The sequence below is a fragment of the Haliotis rufescens genome, unplaced genomic scaffold (genome assembly GCF_023055435.1).
Source record: "Haliotis rufescens isolate VD_foot unplaced genomic scaffold, xgHalRufe1.0.p SCAF_4, whole genome shotgun sequence".
NCBI classification, from domain to species: Eukaryota; Metazoa; Mollusca; class Gastropoda; order Lepetellida; family Haliotidae; genus Haliotis; species Haliotis rufescens.
In genome coordinates this window covers 21,157,474-21,173,874 of record NW_025964112.1, presented here as the reverse complement: position 1 = coordinate 21,173,874, position 16,401 = coordinate 21,157,474, and the positions used below count along the sequence as shown (strand labels likewise).

Below are 16,401 nucleotides of genomic sequence, written 5' to 3'. Positions count from 1 at the left end.
TTAACATATGATATTCTGGGGTTACCATGACCCTCCAAAAAATGTTAAAGGATTCTTTAACCAGATAGCAAAAGTATGCTATAGATATTACTAGTTGGATGTGGTAAGGAGGTGATCATGGAGAGACATGTAGCAGGTAGATGATCTCTCTCTACCTATTGTGGCATTTCAAACACGGAGAGACATGTAGCAGGTAGATGATCTCTCTCTACCTATTGTGGCATCTCAAACACGGAGAGACATGTAGCAGGTAGATGATCTCTCTCTACCTATTGTGGCATCTCAAACACGGAGAGACATGTAGCAGGTAGATGATCTCTCTCTACCTATTGTGGCATCTCAAACACGGAGAGACATGTAGCAGGTAGATGCTCTCTCACTACCTGTTGTAGCATCTAAAACATGGAGAGACATGTAGCAGGTAGATGCTCTCTCGCTACCTGATGTAGCATCTAAAACATGGAGAAACATGGAGATACATGTAGCAGGTAGATGATCTCTCTCTACCTATTGTGGCATCTCAAACATGGAGAGACATGTAGCAGGTAGATGATCTCTCTCTACCTATTGTGGCATCTCAAACACGGAGAGACATGTAGCAGGTAGATGATCTCTCTCTACCTATTGTGGCATCTCAAACACGGAGAGACATGTAGCAGGTAGATGATCTCTCTCTACCTGTTGTAGCATCTCACAGAGAGACATGTAGCAGGTAGATGATCTCTCGCTACCTGTTGTAGCATCTCAAACACGGAGAGACATGTAGCAGGTAGATGATCTCTCTCTACCTGTTGTAGCATCTCACAGAGAGACATGTAGCAGGTAGATGATCTCTCGCTACCTGTTGTAGCATCTCAAACACGGAGATACATGTAGTAGGTAGATGATCTCTCTCTACCTATTGTGGCATCTCAAACACAGAGAGACATGTAGCAGGTAGATGATCTCTCGCTACCTGTTGTAGCATCTCAAACACGGAGAGACATGTAGCAGGTAGATGATCTCTCTCTACCTATTGTGGCATCTCAAACACGGAGAGATATGTAGCAGGTAGATGATCTCTCGCTACCTGTTGTAGCATCTCAAACACTGAGATACATGTAGCAGGTAGATGATCTCTCTCTACCTATTGTGGCATCTCAAACAGAGAGAGACATGTAGCAGGTAGATGATCTCTCTCTACCTATTGTGGCATCTCAAACATGGAGAAACATGTAGCAGGTAGATGATCACTCTCTACCTGTTGTAGCATCTCACAGAGAGACATGTAGCAGGTAGATGATCTCTCGCTACTTGTTGTAGCATCTCAAACACGGAGAGACATGTAGCAGGTAGATGATCTCTCTCTACCTGTTGTAGCATCTCACAGAGAGACATGTAGCAGGTAGATGATCTCTCGCTACCTGTTGTAGCATCTCAAACACGGAGAGACATGTAGCAGGTAGATGATCTCTCTCTACCTATTGTGGCATCTCAAACACGGAGAGACATGTAGCAGGTAGATGATCTCTCTCTACCTGTTGTAGCATCTCACAGAGAGACATGTAGCAGGTAGATGATCTCTCGCTACCTGTTGTAGCATCTCAAACACGGAGAGACATGTAGCAGGTAGATGATCCCTTTCTACCTGCTGTAACATCTCACACATGGAGATATGTGACCACCTCCCAGCTCTACCTTCCTTGAGTAGTAGGGCGTGTTGTCTAGTGTCAGTAATGTTGTTCTGACAACTGTCTCTCTAATTCCATGCACAACACTCCTGACCAGTTGTCATACATACACGTAAGCAGGAAAATGTCATGAGCATGAATAAGTTAGCGGTGGAATGAGACCAGGATATGTCCGAACAAGTCTTAACACCAAAATATTTAAATATTTGTTTGCAAATTTTCACAGCACATGTAAAACAATCATTAAATGTAGGATGTTTTGATACTCATCGTTCTCACAAACACCAATTACATACTCATTTGAATCTCATAAAACATCCAAGGTGTTGTTTTAATTTCAATCATTCTGATCACATGTACTTCTACATATAACCAATTTGGTCCTGAACTTACAATGAAAACAGTCTTCTATCCTATTCACAGCTGGAATAGGGGAATTGAGGGAACAATAACATCCATGCATTACCTTCTGTGTGTCTGTACATTCCAAATGTGTTGTGAAAGAGAACATATCCATGCAAGAGAATTCCCTTACCACAGCACATCAAACTCACACTATAGGGTCTGTTGTCTCCACTTTAACCTACACTCCTCCAACACAAAGTATTCAAAATGTAGGACTGTCCGCAATCCCCCCGCTATCCACACCCGAAATGTACATCCAGGCATCCCTGCACAGACTGTGTACAGTGTGGCCTGTGTTTGCCATATGGAGGGGTTCAGGTTATGTGATCCTATTACAGTGACCAGTGGTCAGGCCAAGGGTTATGTAACGTTAGAGCTAATACAGGAGACATGCCATCAGGGGGTCAGCTTCACCACTCAGACAGCCTTCAATAGCTGCTGCAGCCTTGATGGGACAGGTTTCAAGGGATGAGATATGAAAGGTGCACCTACAACCTTAAGGTGTGAAACAGTAAGTGTCTGTTCAGAGTTACTGTCAAGAAGGTATGGAACAGGCAGTTTGGGAACTCAGGTACTTTGGTCAAGTGGGTACTGAGTAGGACCCAGGTACCCACAAGACAACCCAGACCCGTGGTTAGTCACGTGATATATTGCCTAATGACAAAAAATCACTATAACTCCCTGGTTGCACAAGTCACTAATATTAACACTTTGCACGTATTCTTCTGACTTTCATATGTTGCATTGTATCCATGACCAGATCGTCTGAAACGTGTTATCTAAATATTTTTTGCCAAGGCTCCGATAAAATAGTTCCTTATTGGACGTTTTTTCCAACTCTTGAGACTTGGATACCCCCAATAAGGTCAGGTAATAGGGTTTGGGGTACCTGGGTTGTAAATTAGTAAAAATAACCCAACCCAACTTTCAAGGAAACAAAATCTAAGCCAAGATCGGTTCTTAATGAATATGTGTGGTATGAAAATCTGTAATAGGCATTTACACATCTTAAATTAGATTGCTCTCAATAAGTGAAATGTACATGAAATGAAAATGATAAGATATATAGCTGTCAAAGTGCCACATCTCCACAAACACATCATATGATATCAGTGTGGATCTGCAGCAAATTACTTTCCTGGCAACATGACGGCAGTAATAATGTAACAGCATTACAAAAATAACATCACGCATCACCTCCCAAGCTCAGAATCCCCCAAATAACTGTGAACATCATACTTGAAATTTTGTGTGATATACAACATTTGAGAAATTTTGAATCTTAATGTACAATGATACCTTTACTTTACACATGCATGTATAGTTCACCCAGGTAAACAGATGCTCAGATCCTCTGACTACAGCAATATGTCATCTCTCATTTGTTTCTTCATTTTAGCTCCTGGGCAAGAAGTGATCATAATCACAGAATCAAAAAAATGTAGAGTGAAAAATAGCCTATGGCACCATTTGGCATTGAATAAAAAAAATCGGAAAAACAAAAAGCTTTTTGATGTTCCACATTCCTTTCTTTAAATGCTTTTCTTGAAACAAGACAGTATTAATTTAATTTGAATTCTCACACAACAAAACCTGCCCTTTGATGTGGCAACACCCCTTCATAGCAATCATTATAACATGAAAGCACTAATCTCTACAGCAAGAATTAATAAGTTCCTGTGCTGTATACATAAGATGAAATCTACCTGTGATTTACATAACTCAGCACAGCAGTGCCAGCCCCTGGGGAGGAGATCACAGGGCTACAGGCTGGCTCCCAGCTGATGAGCCCATGGTATGCCTGCCAGACTGCTAGACAGGCAGAAATCAGTCTCAACGTAATTAGGAAATGTTGTGTAATTAACTACAGCTTTACTATCAGATGGAAGGGAGATCTGAGAAGACCTAGCCAGTGTACCACCTGGCTATACTGGATAAACATGTCTTGATGTGGAAATGTACATGTAATCTATGTGTTACATGTTTCCAACATATTGAAAAATGGACAAAATTTCAAGGACATTTCATGAAATCACGAACAAGCAGGTGTTCATCCATTTTGCTTTTGCAACTTTAAAGTATTTTTTTGGTTCATTTTGTATTTCTCCTGAAGCACAAGGACCCGTTTAACTTGACTGACAACACTTGATGTTGAATTCAACATGATATCTACATATAACTAGCAGACCAGCCACCCATTGATGGATCTGGGCTCCTACATAATTCTTTGATGTTGCACATCTGAAGTGTGTGGTCTACTGCACCTAGTAGTCTACAGGATAACCATACCTTCAACTTTTGTCTTTTATGGAAAACATTCCAAGCATACTCAGTCAACCAGTAAAACAATCACTTCTCAACATGCATACACAAATAACCTATATTGAATTACTGAGATTGGTTGAATCACAAAACATGAAATAAAACTTAAACTTCCAAATGTCTTTATGTTGATATAAACTCAGTATTTTACAAACATGATAAAAAACCCAATACATTTCTCCCCTCAAAATCTAATGGAAAAAGTACCAGACTGACACAAACGTCCCTCCATCCAATCATGTGTATGAGGCAAGATTCCTATTGATATTATTCATAGTGAGGATGCCGACTCAAGGAGTCTTCCAGCAACAAAGAGGCTTAGGGAACAAAGATGTTTCACTCTCCCCAGAGATTACTTTCCCCCAAGAGAAAGCTCCTGATGATTCTCCATGACACAGTCATCAACTTGTCATTGTTTAAGAAGCCCTTGCAGATCTGTGCAGGGAAATTAGAGTCTTCTTTGGTCCTGAGAAGTAACAATCAAAAAGGTCTTCTACCCTTGTACCAAGCCCGCCACAAAGTGAGTGAGTGATGGAGTTCAGCCACATCATTGAAGTCTGCTTGCAGGACATATGGCTGGGTCTTCAGAAGGAAATATATCTGTTGAGTATCCCATCACTGGGGTGTGATGAACCACCAAGGCAGCCAGGTTCTGGTCCTGAGTTTTATCAAACCATGTACAATGGGCCCGAAACTGACAAACCGAGAACACTGTAGCTTCCATTAGCCACAAACAAGCTGGTTAAGAGATTCTACTTTAATGAAGTAAATGCTTCACATTAATGTTTATGTGATAAGGTTACAGACAGAACAAATTAATGTTAGACCCTAACTGCACAAAGAACATGATAAATAAATGTCTTTGGTTGTAATCAAGCTCCATTTATAAAACTGTATCCAATTACCTACATTCTTGACTTCATGATGAAGGTGAGATTGCCTCAGGTTGCACCAACTCTGTTTCCATTGATAGCTTCTCAAGTGATCGCTGACAGCAAACTCATTATATAATCAATGAATGATTAGCTTGTATTCAAGTCCTTCTCACTAAGCAGATCAGCCAAGTTTGATGGGGTGCAAGTTAACCGTTCATGGTCCATTACCTTCTTAACCCTATCCCATTCAAAGCCTCATGCAGACAAGAATGAACTCCTGGATTGTGTAATGCAAAGGTAGCATGAAATTATGATCTCTTCCATGCCGTTTTCAACAGAGGAATGGCACAAGGGTTGCTGGTCAAGGGGGATTTCAAGGTCAAGAGGGATTTCAAGGTCAAGCTCAAGCTACTAGTCTCAATAATAATGACATGAGGAATGAAATGAGCTTCAGGTCAGTATTTGTTTATCACCTTGTGCCTGTTTGTTTATAATTAGACACCTCGCTGTTAGGTTATTGCTGAATGGAATTCTTCAGTGGACATCTGGATTTTACACATCACAGCACCAGAAACATGGCCTCATTGTTGGTGGAGAAGATTCACCCAAAACTGACAATATGAGTTCTGAATTTCAAACAGCAGCAGGACTGAGAACATGGACAATATGAAACGGTGGAGTATTTGTGGAAGGTTTAAATATAGATTGATATCTTTAGATATACATGACATTCATTTGATATTTTTTAATGTTTTCCTCACTTTTATTGTAATATAATACATGACAGATGCATTTTTATGTACATATGGGTATTAGATGGCATGTACTTTCATGTAGTTTAGTCATTAATGATTAAAGGAATATCTTTTCACTAAGACACGCCACATTCCCACAAATGTGAAGTGACAGGCAGTATTCATGCATCAATTCCCTGAACCTATGTGAACATGTGTTTGTTCACCTCCACAGACCATACTATCATAAACTGTATTCAACTGGCCCCTCCACATGTTACAGACTCCACGACATGATTATGAACCACTTTAATGTCCAAGCATGTTGTGTCCACAGTTTCATGATGTTTATAACCGACTGAAAGCTTCAGTCACCAATACTCTCACTTTACATTTATCATATTTTTTTTCAGAATTATTATTTCTGGAGAAAATAATCCGTTTTGTGTTCATGTTGACCTGAAGTGGACAGGCTTTTTCCATTCATTTGTCACCACTCTGCACCCCTCCCTGGTCAGCTGTGGGTTGTGGCTTTGGACATAGCTGTTATTATACACACTGCTCGTTAAGACCACTTCATCACAGTAATTAACAACTGTCACGAGCAAGTTCCGGCAAGTGATAAAGTCTCCAAGGTGAGTGAAAAGTTCAAGTAGTTGCTGATAGAGAAAAACAATAATGGGCAAGTTTGAGAGTGAGGAGCAAAACACAGAAAGGAGCACTACATGTGAATTGTGTCAAGTGGCATTTTCACTTGAAGTAAAGGCGCCTGCCAGAATAACACAGCATAGGATATGTTTGGTTAAGATTTGTAAATCACAGAAACATATACATTTCAATTTTGACCAACCATTAGCATTCCATTAATTCTAAAATTTCTTTCAATTATTTGAATTTTTTTTTTTTTCACCACAGCTATTGTGTTTCAAAATGAAACATAATATATGTGTTTGTTTTGATAACAAGTTAATCCCATTACCAAGAGTGGATATGGCATATACAGCACCCAACCGCTAGAATTGCACCGACTGACCTAGTACTAGTTCATGACAATTATCACAGGAATTCCACTCTGTGAGGAATTTGGAATTACAGGAAATGATTATTGACCATAACTGTCCAACAACAGAATGACCAGTGCCACAGTAGAGACCTCCTCAGGATGGCAACTGACAAGCTTGCAGTCAGAACTTGACCACTGCATGGAAAATGGTTATTGGCTTGTCACAAGAATCAAATAGCTTCCGTTTGGAATAGACAAAAGCTTTTGAACATAGGAAAACAATTAGTATTGATAAAAAATTATGATTAATTTCACAATTTCAGAATGTTAAGTCATGAAAGAAATGACTAAAACAAACTTCAATATTCACATTGATAGCTTCACATATATATGTATGTGTATCTGCAATTGTTTACCAAAGACAATCATTAAATGAATGTATAGCTGTTAAACCTGTTTGGAAACAACATCCCCTACAGGACTTACATACTCCAGAGGAGAAGGCTGACCAATTGAACCAACAATTCTTCCTCAATGACAGTAAACAAACGTCCTGGCAAGAATTCCACTTGCAGCAATCCCAGGACTATGACGCAGGTAGCACTATATGGAATTAACATCCCAATATTGCTACCATGTGTTCAGGAGGCGCCATCGTTACTTCACTTTCCTCATGCTTACTCATGTGACTGACGTGGGGATTGCTAATTTAATGTGTTAGTCACAAAGGGTCAAAATCTAATAAAACGGTTTCTCATCATTAGTCATTTCAAAGTTCATCAATTTAGGCTATTTTGAGTTGAACGTATAATAATTATTTAATGTGAAGTTTACATGATATACGGCTTTTCCATTGGATGAGAGGTTGATCACATGACCATTGCAAGCTCTGACGTTCATACAGTTTGGCTCTCAATCTAAGAAGATTCATACTCCAATGAACTCACACAAAGTGAAAGTCAATTCTTAAATAACTATAAATAGGCAATTTTAAGTTTTACATGTGTACACTTGATGGCTTATTTGTTTTTGTCATGAAACAAAAGCAACAAAACCCTTTCCATAATCATCAGAAATCTCTCCTAAAAGCAAATTCCTTCACACGATTCTGACTGTATTATAAGCATGTGTTTATGAATCATCATCAACTAGTGATGAGGCCAGGTGTTCTCGAAAATGTGAGTATATTCTGTCTCACTGGTGGCACCTGTCAAACAAATCCAATGAGTACTTTGGACAAAAACTAAAACAATTTTCACGAAAAACTGTTAAATTTGAGAACTTGCTTACAATATCAATACAATTATTTTAACAACAAAATGAGGATCACTATAAATCATCACCCTATAAATGTCTACACCCCGCTGGTAATCAAAATGTCATCAGACTGAAACAAACAACAAAGGGGAGGAAACTGTGAAAACTTCAAACAGAAGTGAGCTTTGAAAGGAGCAATTGTCAATGCCATCCACATGTCATGGTGATACTATGATTAACCATACTAATTCCAGGGTGTTGGAATCTGTCAAATGCTCTTGACCATGACAATCAATATCTTTTTGCTCTTGACAATGACAATCAATATCTGCAAAGGTCAAAAATGGGCAATATCCTTTTTGTGTCTAAGTCAGTATGGGATACCAATGAACATGTTGCAATAATTTTTGGTTACTATAGAGATGAAACTAGTCAATTATTCCTTGCATTGATCTACACACCACATTTCTAACAGATTAACAGAATGTAATGATCAAACATCCTCCAGTCAAATAAGTATTGATCAATACAAAAAACATTTATTTCAAGAGAATAAACTAAGCTGGAATGTAACCCAGTTAACATTCAACCATTGCTAATTTTAGCAAATAAACACAGTTTTGATGTTCAACAAAATCTCACCATCCTTGTAGTAAATCCTCCAAATTCTCCGTCTGGGGACTTGGCCTGATGTATACATCCATTACAGAGCTGTGAGAAGTCCTTCATCCTATACCCTGGTGGTGGGGGCACCTAAACCACCTTCCACACCCAGGACACCTGGGAACACCTTGGAGAAATAGTCCAGGAATGCTAAACTTGGACTGAATATCCTGTAATTCTTGCACTATAGACTCTCCCACTTGTAAAAGAGATAAGAGAGTTCCAATAACAGTACCTGTTCCGTTTAGCTCTCTTTAACTGACTCCCTCAAGACAAATCTGGTGTTCATGTCCACTGCTGTCTATTGACTAGACATCCATTTCTAATAACAAGACCTCCTCATGCCTTTACAGTTTAAACTTGATGTCACAACTATCAAAGAATGCTTCAAAATCCCTCAAGGGCTCAAACAGGCCATGTGAAATTATCATACTGGTGATATGAAAAAATGTCAGATGATAGTGACAGATCATGCGATCAAAGATGTTGTGCCAATGATGTATGAATCTGTCAACAAGAATGTCTGTAAAATAGCTTCAAAACTACCAACGAAAATCCTCCACAACTGATCACAGTCTAGTAAACCCTTAATTGGTGAATGTTAATTCCAAGTCACTCTCCATGTCTCCGTTGGAAGGTGATACTGATCCTAGCTTGATCATCCTTACATTCAACAATAAACTCATTAAGGTGATGAATCACTTCAGCCAAATACCCACTCCAAAGAAAGTCCTCTTTGTGACTGACCGCTTTAATGGGCTAATGTTTCATGGACAGGGTAGCAAGGCCTTTTAGGTGCTCCTTCAAATCTTCTCTGGATTTGCAAGATCACATCTCTGCCTTGAGCTGCCTTGAAATAGTCCGATCTTGTTTCAGGCCCTCGTGTACATATCTATGTACTGGTTCTCTAACTTTGCATCATCGGACATACTATATGGTCAGCAAAACTTTCACACTTGCTAGTCCGTGTACAGAATGATGGTCGCTAACAAAATTATTTATTTATTTTTGTCTACCTTATTCCTTTCATCCAAAGAATCACAAAAGGAAGATATTTGTGGAATGTGAAGTATTTGTAGCTAAGATGATAATCCAGCTAACTTCCGATTTCTGGGTTTAAGTTTCCATGGACATCATTAAATAATCCGGAGTTCTCCTTGGTCATATATTATCATCTGATATGCTCACTAGTTGATACAAACTCCCTGTGTACCTTGCAAATGTCAGCACCTTGGGTGTTAAGATCAAATAAATGTGACAAGAAATATACACCTGTGCACAATCCTCCAAACGAGCAAAAAACACAGCTCTGTGGAATTATCTGTCAGTCATCAGTGAGAGTATCTGTATAATCACCTGCAGTCCTCACTATAATGTCCACAAACAATGAAATCCATTCCACATTGATTCCTCAACTACCAGTCAAAAGCCGAGTTACAGCAGGTAGGACAGATGTCAATATCGAAATAGGCCTTTTACCAATGCAATTGACACACACCATATCACGCAACGTGATTGCTGGTGACCGAGTCCTGTGAATAATTCCCATCATCAATGCCCGGCAATTAACTGACCAACTGATCTTGTGTGATGACTGTTCACCCACATCTTTTATCCTTTTCTTCGAATCAATGATGACCTCATTTCAGTTTTGACATAAATTTGAGGTGTGCGATCTGTGTCTTGATTGCCTGCTTCCACAATGACCAGTGCCTTTATTTCTTTCACTGAACTAACAAAAGCTTTCAGCAGCTTATTGGCTGATGGGATAATAAGCTTCAGTTTTGAACTTCCAATGAGGATTATTGGTATGGATAGGTTGTGTCTGATATCACTTTGTGGCAGTGATGGGAGTTTCTTCTACAATTTTCACTCAATACTTCATTTCATTTCATCAACATTTTATCAACATAAACTTCAAATATGTCTGTACAGAGTGGATAATTCCAAGGGTATGCATTCCAGACTCCCTGTAGCATGAGAGTTAATAACCGCCATTTAATGGGTGACCAATCATTATCCCTGCATCATTCATTCATTTGGCAAAGAAAAACAATAGAGACCCAAACACAATATCACTCTTATCAATAGATGTTGATGGCACGTGCCGACCATTTGACAATACTGGTTATTGAATAAACCATTCAGGCAAATTCTAACAGACCTCACCATTACACGTTCAATCTCTGCCTTAATGTTAATACGAAAATATGTCACAATAATGGCCAAATAATTCACTAACGAAGGCACTGACTGCCGAGTTGATGTCAGTTTGTTTTTCACTCAGTGAAAGTAATTTAGCAAACAATTGTGAAAACATTTGGACTCCTTTCAACTCGCATCAAAATACAAAAACATCAATACCGATCAATATTTGATGAGGACAACTAAATAAAGTCATAATCAATGGCACATGAAAGTGTGCATGATTCATGCAGATTACATACTTAATGCATACCCAACGATCAATCCCTTAGTTTCTTTTTGTCCACAGTAATTGAAAGTTTGGGCAAATGCAAAGTGTAAGCCATCACAAACATTGACAAGAAAACTCAGCTTCCCTGATATCAGATGTGATTGATAAATCACTAGAAATGGGGAGATAATCTCCCTTACAACTCAAAATACACTCCTCTACTAACATCTAATGGATGGGTCTGTGGATAGGGCAGTTCTTTTACTTATAACTAGTTAATAATCCATTATTCCAGTGGACATGTGTGATGATGAGGCAGGTGTTGCCAATAATTCTATAAGCTATAACCGGGCTCAAATTTTATTTGACTTTATGACATAACTGAGACATAGTTTTGTTCCAAAGATGAATTAAATTATCCCACTTGTATATTGGTGTAGCTTAGAGTAATACAGACATGCTCTATTTACCCCCATTATGAAGTGATAATCAAATATTTATATTTGAGCAAAATAACAACACATCTTCATATATTTCTTGGACAAGATATAGCCCACAAACACATGGGATATCCCATTGATTTTCAAGCTTTGATGTGAATTGTGAACATTGAATTGCATTTGCAATTGTTGAAACAGTTTACCTGAGGCAAGGATATGCATCCAGTCTTTTATGCTTCAATTCAAATTCTCTCAAAGCTATCAAATATTAAAGAAATCATCAATATCACACTAAATTGATCAAATGACAAACAAATGTGCATGACTTCAATGCGTCATGATATAGATTTCTGCTATGTGGGAAGAAGCAATTGATTCGCAACAAGCACCTCCGATGTCACCAACAACAGGGTATGAACGGCGAGTGGTTGAGTGCTATGTAACATACCACTGACATTGGCACATAAATCTTACGACTAATCAATGGCTGTCAGGGTTATATTAACATGGGTTTTACTCGTTTATTGCAAATTAATGAGCATGTCATTGGCTAATCGCCCCTGTGTGCATTGAGACATCTCTGTAGAGTGGACCTTTCACCACAGGCGTTGTTTCTCTTCAATTAATTAGTGCCGTCAGGACAATGTATTAAATGTTATTCATACATCACACAGGAAGTCTACACTGCAGTCATTAGGGCACTTACTTTTCCATGTTTCTCATCTGCTCAAAATGTTGTTTTTCATCTTCCATAACTCTTAAAAAGAACACCCATAAGGAAGACAAAAAAGGATTTAATATTTTGTTGATTATAGGTGCAACATGGTATGGAACACTGCCTTCATGTTCCACTCTGTAAGTCTTCTGTTTGTTACGACAGCATATATTGAGCCATTCACAGATGGTTCGTTTCTTCACTTTTTGTCATTTCATTAAGTAAAGGAATCTTTCATTTAACGCCCAACCCAAATGTTTTATATATAGACTCCCACACAAATGTTGCCAAGGCAGACAATATCAGAAATTGATATCTAATAACAAATTTATTGATCATTTAAATTAAGTTGGAAATACATTTTGTTCCTCACCTGCAATCCCGAATAAACATGTATAAACATGTTAAGTAACACTGTTAAATGATTATGTTTTGAATCTTTTTGTCATGGGCTGTTTCAACCCCAAATTCTCCTACTGAAAGAATGCCTCCCACCCATACAATCTACCTCCCCACCCCACCAAAAGATTCTATGTTACCCCGGCCTCCATCTTAATACATTGCAGAGAAGGTTTGTTACAAATTATTCTTTAAACTATTTGTAATGTAAGTATTTCATGACTATCCGACCTTATGGGTGATAAGTCATGTGATATCCCTCCTACCTGTGTATTTCATTGACAGGGTCTCAGCTAATACTATACATCACTTATCCATAATCTCCCTCATTTCACTGGCCTCAATCCTAGGTAATAAAGGACAAGCCTATACTATTCTCTGTTAACTAGATCAAACCTATATAAAATCACTTGGCATAGAAAAGTCAGCAAAATACAGCCTCTGCTGGACACACACGGGTATAAAGCTGCTTGCTGGTATACTGAAGACATAAGCATGGATCTGTAAGTTTGGATCTGCTTCACTGAAAGAGGACTGGTAATGAATAATGCATGAGTAGACTCTAAACACACTATTCTATTCATAGCACTAGCGATAACGAGACTACAATTACGCCAACACTGTACACGGGAATAATCAAATAAGTGAGTCAGCATAAATACCTTAAAAATCCTACACAGATGTATATACATAGACAGAAAAAGCAATAGTTTGTCAATGTTCTTCTTTCACTTGGTAAAGGATGGAACAAGGGAGATTTGAGGCTGGAGGTATGAAGGCCAGCTGTCATGACTAAAAATGGCTTCCTTTTTGGAAGGATTGGTTACCTGGGGCAAGCCATTGCCTTCCGAGGTAGGCGTACAGGTTGGGTTGGAGGATCGGCAGCGGAGGAGGGGATAAGGAAACGGGTCAGTGTAGAATGTGAAAGGTCGTGTGAGAAGGTGTTGGTGAAGTGGTCAAACAGTGGCGGTACTGTACACTGTAAGTGGTGTTTGTCTTGCAGTGTGTCAAGTCCTACATAGTGTGTATGTAGACATACACGTATATACTTCAACACTGACACAGCTGGACAGAACATTGACACATAAGCTCTGTTTGATTCACATCTATTTTGTACATCACTTGAAGATACGGTATTTGTTTCACCCCCAAATTCTTAATATATAGAAGAGGATTGATGAGTCAAAAGAATATAACAAATGAAATGTTGGTCTTTGAGATATACTTAAAAGATTGCTATTTTCTGTGGACCTTTACCAGTGAAAGATGCAGGCTGACCAGTTACTTTCTTGTGCTTCAGTATCATGCAATGTGAGTGAATGTCACTTTATGTCAGCTAGCAACATTCCAGCCCTAACACCAATCAAAGAGGTATCTGTTGTACACCCTTTCAAACAAGGCCCCTATGTCATTAATACTGCTGGAAAAGCTGGTGAGTGAGTGAGTGTGTGAGTATTACGGAACCATTGACTTTCATAAACCTTTTTTATTTACAATTACAAGCCAATAATTAAACCTATAAGAAACATCCAACAAGTCCTTCTTTCTGACACATTATCTGTATGATTATGCCATCACATAGTTAAAATATAGTTAGAGTGTGGCATTGAACAATAAAGCTATATGATAATGATCACAGCCCCATGCTTCCCAATATCAGATCATATAATACTGAATTTTAGAACTTGTCAATGGGTTAATCTTACAGGATGATGTGTAATTGACAACACCCTATTTGTCAGCAAACTCCCAGAATAAATATTTATAGTTCCTACCTCCTCTTCCTCGAGAGTCATGTCAAACACCTCAACGTGTTCTGTCGCTTGGATAACGTCACATTCATTTGTGATCAACTTCATTATTACCGTCCGTTGTCTCATCAACAGATATCTGAACTCATTCAACAACCTCACACACTGTGTGAATCCTGATCCAAATCAATCCCCAGATATATGAGAAATATTTGTGGCCCTATTCGTAACGACTTCCGATAAATGCGGAAAGCCACTTTATAAATGTTTATCATTGTCTTGAGAAATTCACCAGTACGAGAAGGAGAATTGAAGTTGTCCCTCCAATTACCACACTTGTACACGCAGTGGAGACGTGGGAAATACATGCTTCATTACTCATTCATTAGGACTCACCAGTTACAATGCCGTTTCCTGAACAATAACCCACAGACAGTTCCTCCTGTCACAATAACCTCTCAGTTCATATGGCTACACAATTATGACGCAATCACATTTTCAAGTCCATCAGAAAACAGGACGGAAACTTCACACGGAAATTCTTCATCTGATAATATTCAAACCAAAGTTGATAAAGGCATGAATCATATTACATGTTTCATTTTTTCAACAGTCAAAAGGTTGTGTCTAAATATGAATGCAAGTAAATAGTGGCAGGCCCTTGTGGTCAGTTGTCTTCAGCCTGGGCAACTCTGAATAGTGATAGTGTTCACTGTGGAAAATGGATGGTTGTCACTTATCAATGAAAGGATCCACCTATTGCCAGACTATATTATGAAGTCTACAGACAATAAATGTATCTTATTACTTGTCTTATAATGAACGAGCCCTTTAAATCTAGCAGACAAGTCAATGTTACACTCAGACATGAAAAGAACTGTTCAAGAGGCAAAGGCACTTGAAATACTTCAGACCACAAATTAGTTGGGTTGGATCATAAAACCTGGTCTACATTTTCTCTGACCATGCTCAGTGCTAGAGATGATAGATGAAATGTAAAAACTGAGCAAGTCTATATTGCCTCTGAACCTCCACATTGCTGAAGTCGATAGAAGACATGGAGAGACTATTATTGACTACATTTTCTCACAATGTGCAGAGTGCTGGATATGATAGACGCCATGTGGAGACTGAGCAAGTCTATATTATCTATGAACCTGAACATTGCTGAAGTCGATAGAAGACATGGAGAGACTATTATTGACTACATTTTCTCACAATGTGCAGAGTGCTGGATATGATAGACGCCATGTGGAGACTGAGCAAGTCTATATTATCTATGAACCTGCACATTGCTGAAGTCGATAGAAGACATGGAGAGACTATTATTGACTACATTTTCTCACAATGTGCAGAGTGCTGGATATGATAGATGCCATGTGGAGACTGAGCAAGTCTATATTATCTATGAACCTAAGAAAGGGACTGAGCAAGTCCACATTTTCTCTGACCAAGCACAGAGTTTAAGTTGGACCAAGTGAAGGGACCAAGCAAGTCTAGACTGTAGTTGATAAGCGGGCTGATTACAGCTGCATGTACAGTCTCCTGAACTTTTTACCTCTGTGGTAAGACAAGGCTGGGAGAATAGAGATGATTATGCTATCACCTTTCTGTAGTGCAGACAAAGAACACAGAGTCTAGAATACTGGTAGACAGATTCCTTCTCCCAGAGTGGGGCCCTGAAGACTGGCCCTGAGTAACAATACCTGTACAAGGGCAATTTGCTTCTGGTGTAAACTTATGTTAAAACT

General features: G+C 38.8%; 1 protein-coding gene across 16 annotated transcripts in view; it reads right to left on the bottom strand.

Moving 5' to 3' along the window:
• Positions 1–16,401, bottom strand: part of LOC124132148 (tensin-3-like) — a 304,124-nt gene that overhangs the window by 89,450 nt on the left and 198,273 nt on the right. The window contains exon 1 of one of the 16 annotated variants that reach the window (XM_046495860.2): positions 14,675–14,773. The exons of 14 other annotated variants lie outside the window; for them this stretch is intronic. In XM_046495860.2, coding sequence (XP_046351816.1) covers positions 14,675–14,758 — 84 coding nt within the window. In that variant the 5' untranslated portion in view covers positions 14,759–14,773. Of the gene's footprint in view, positions 1–8,908; positions 9,011–14,674; positions 14,774–16,401 lie in introns of those variants that run through there. One more of the 16 variants, XM_046495861.2, reaches the window with a different exon arrangement.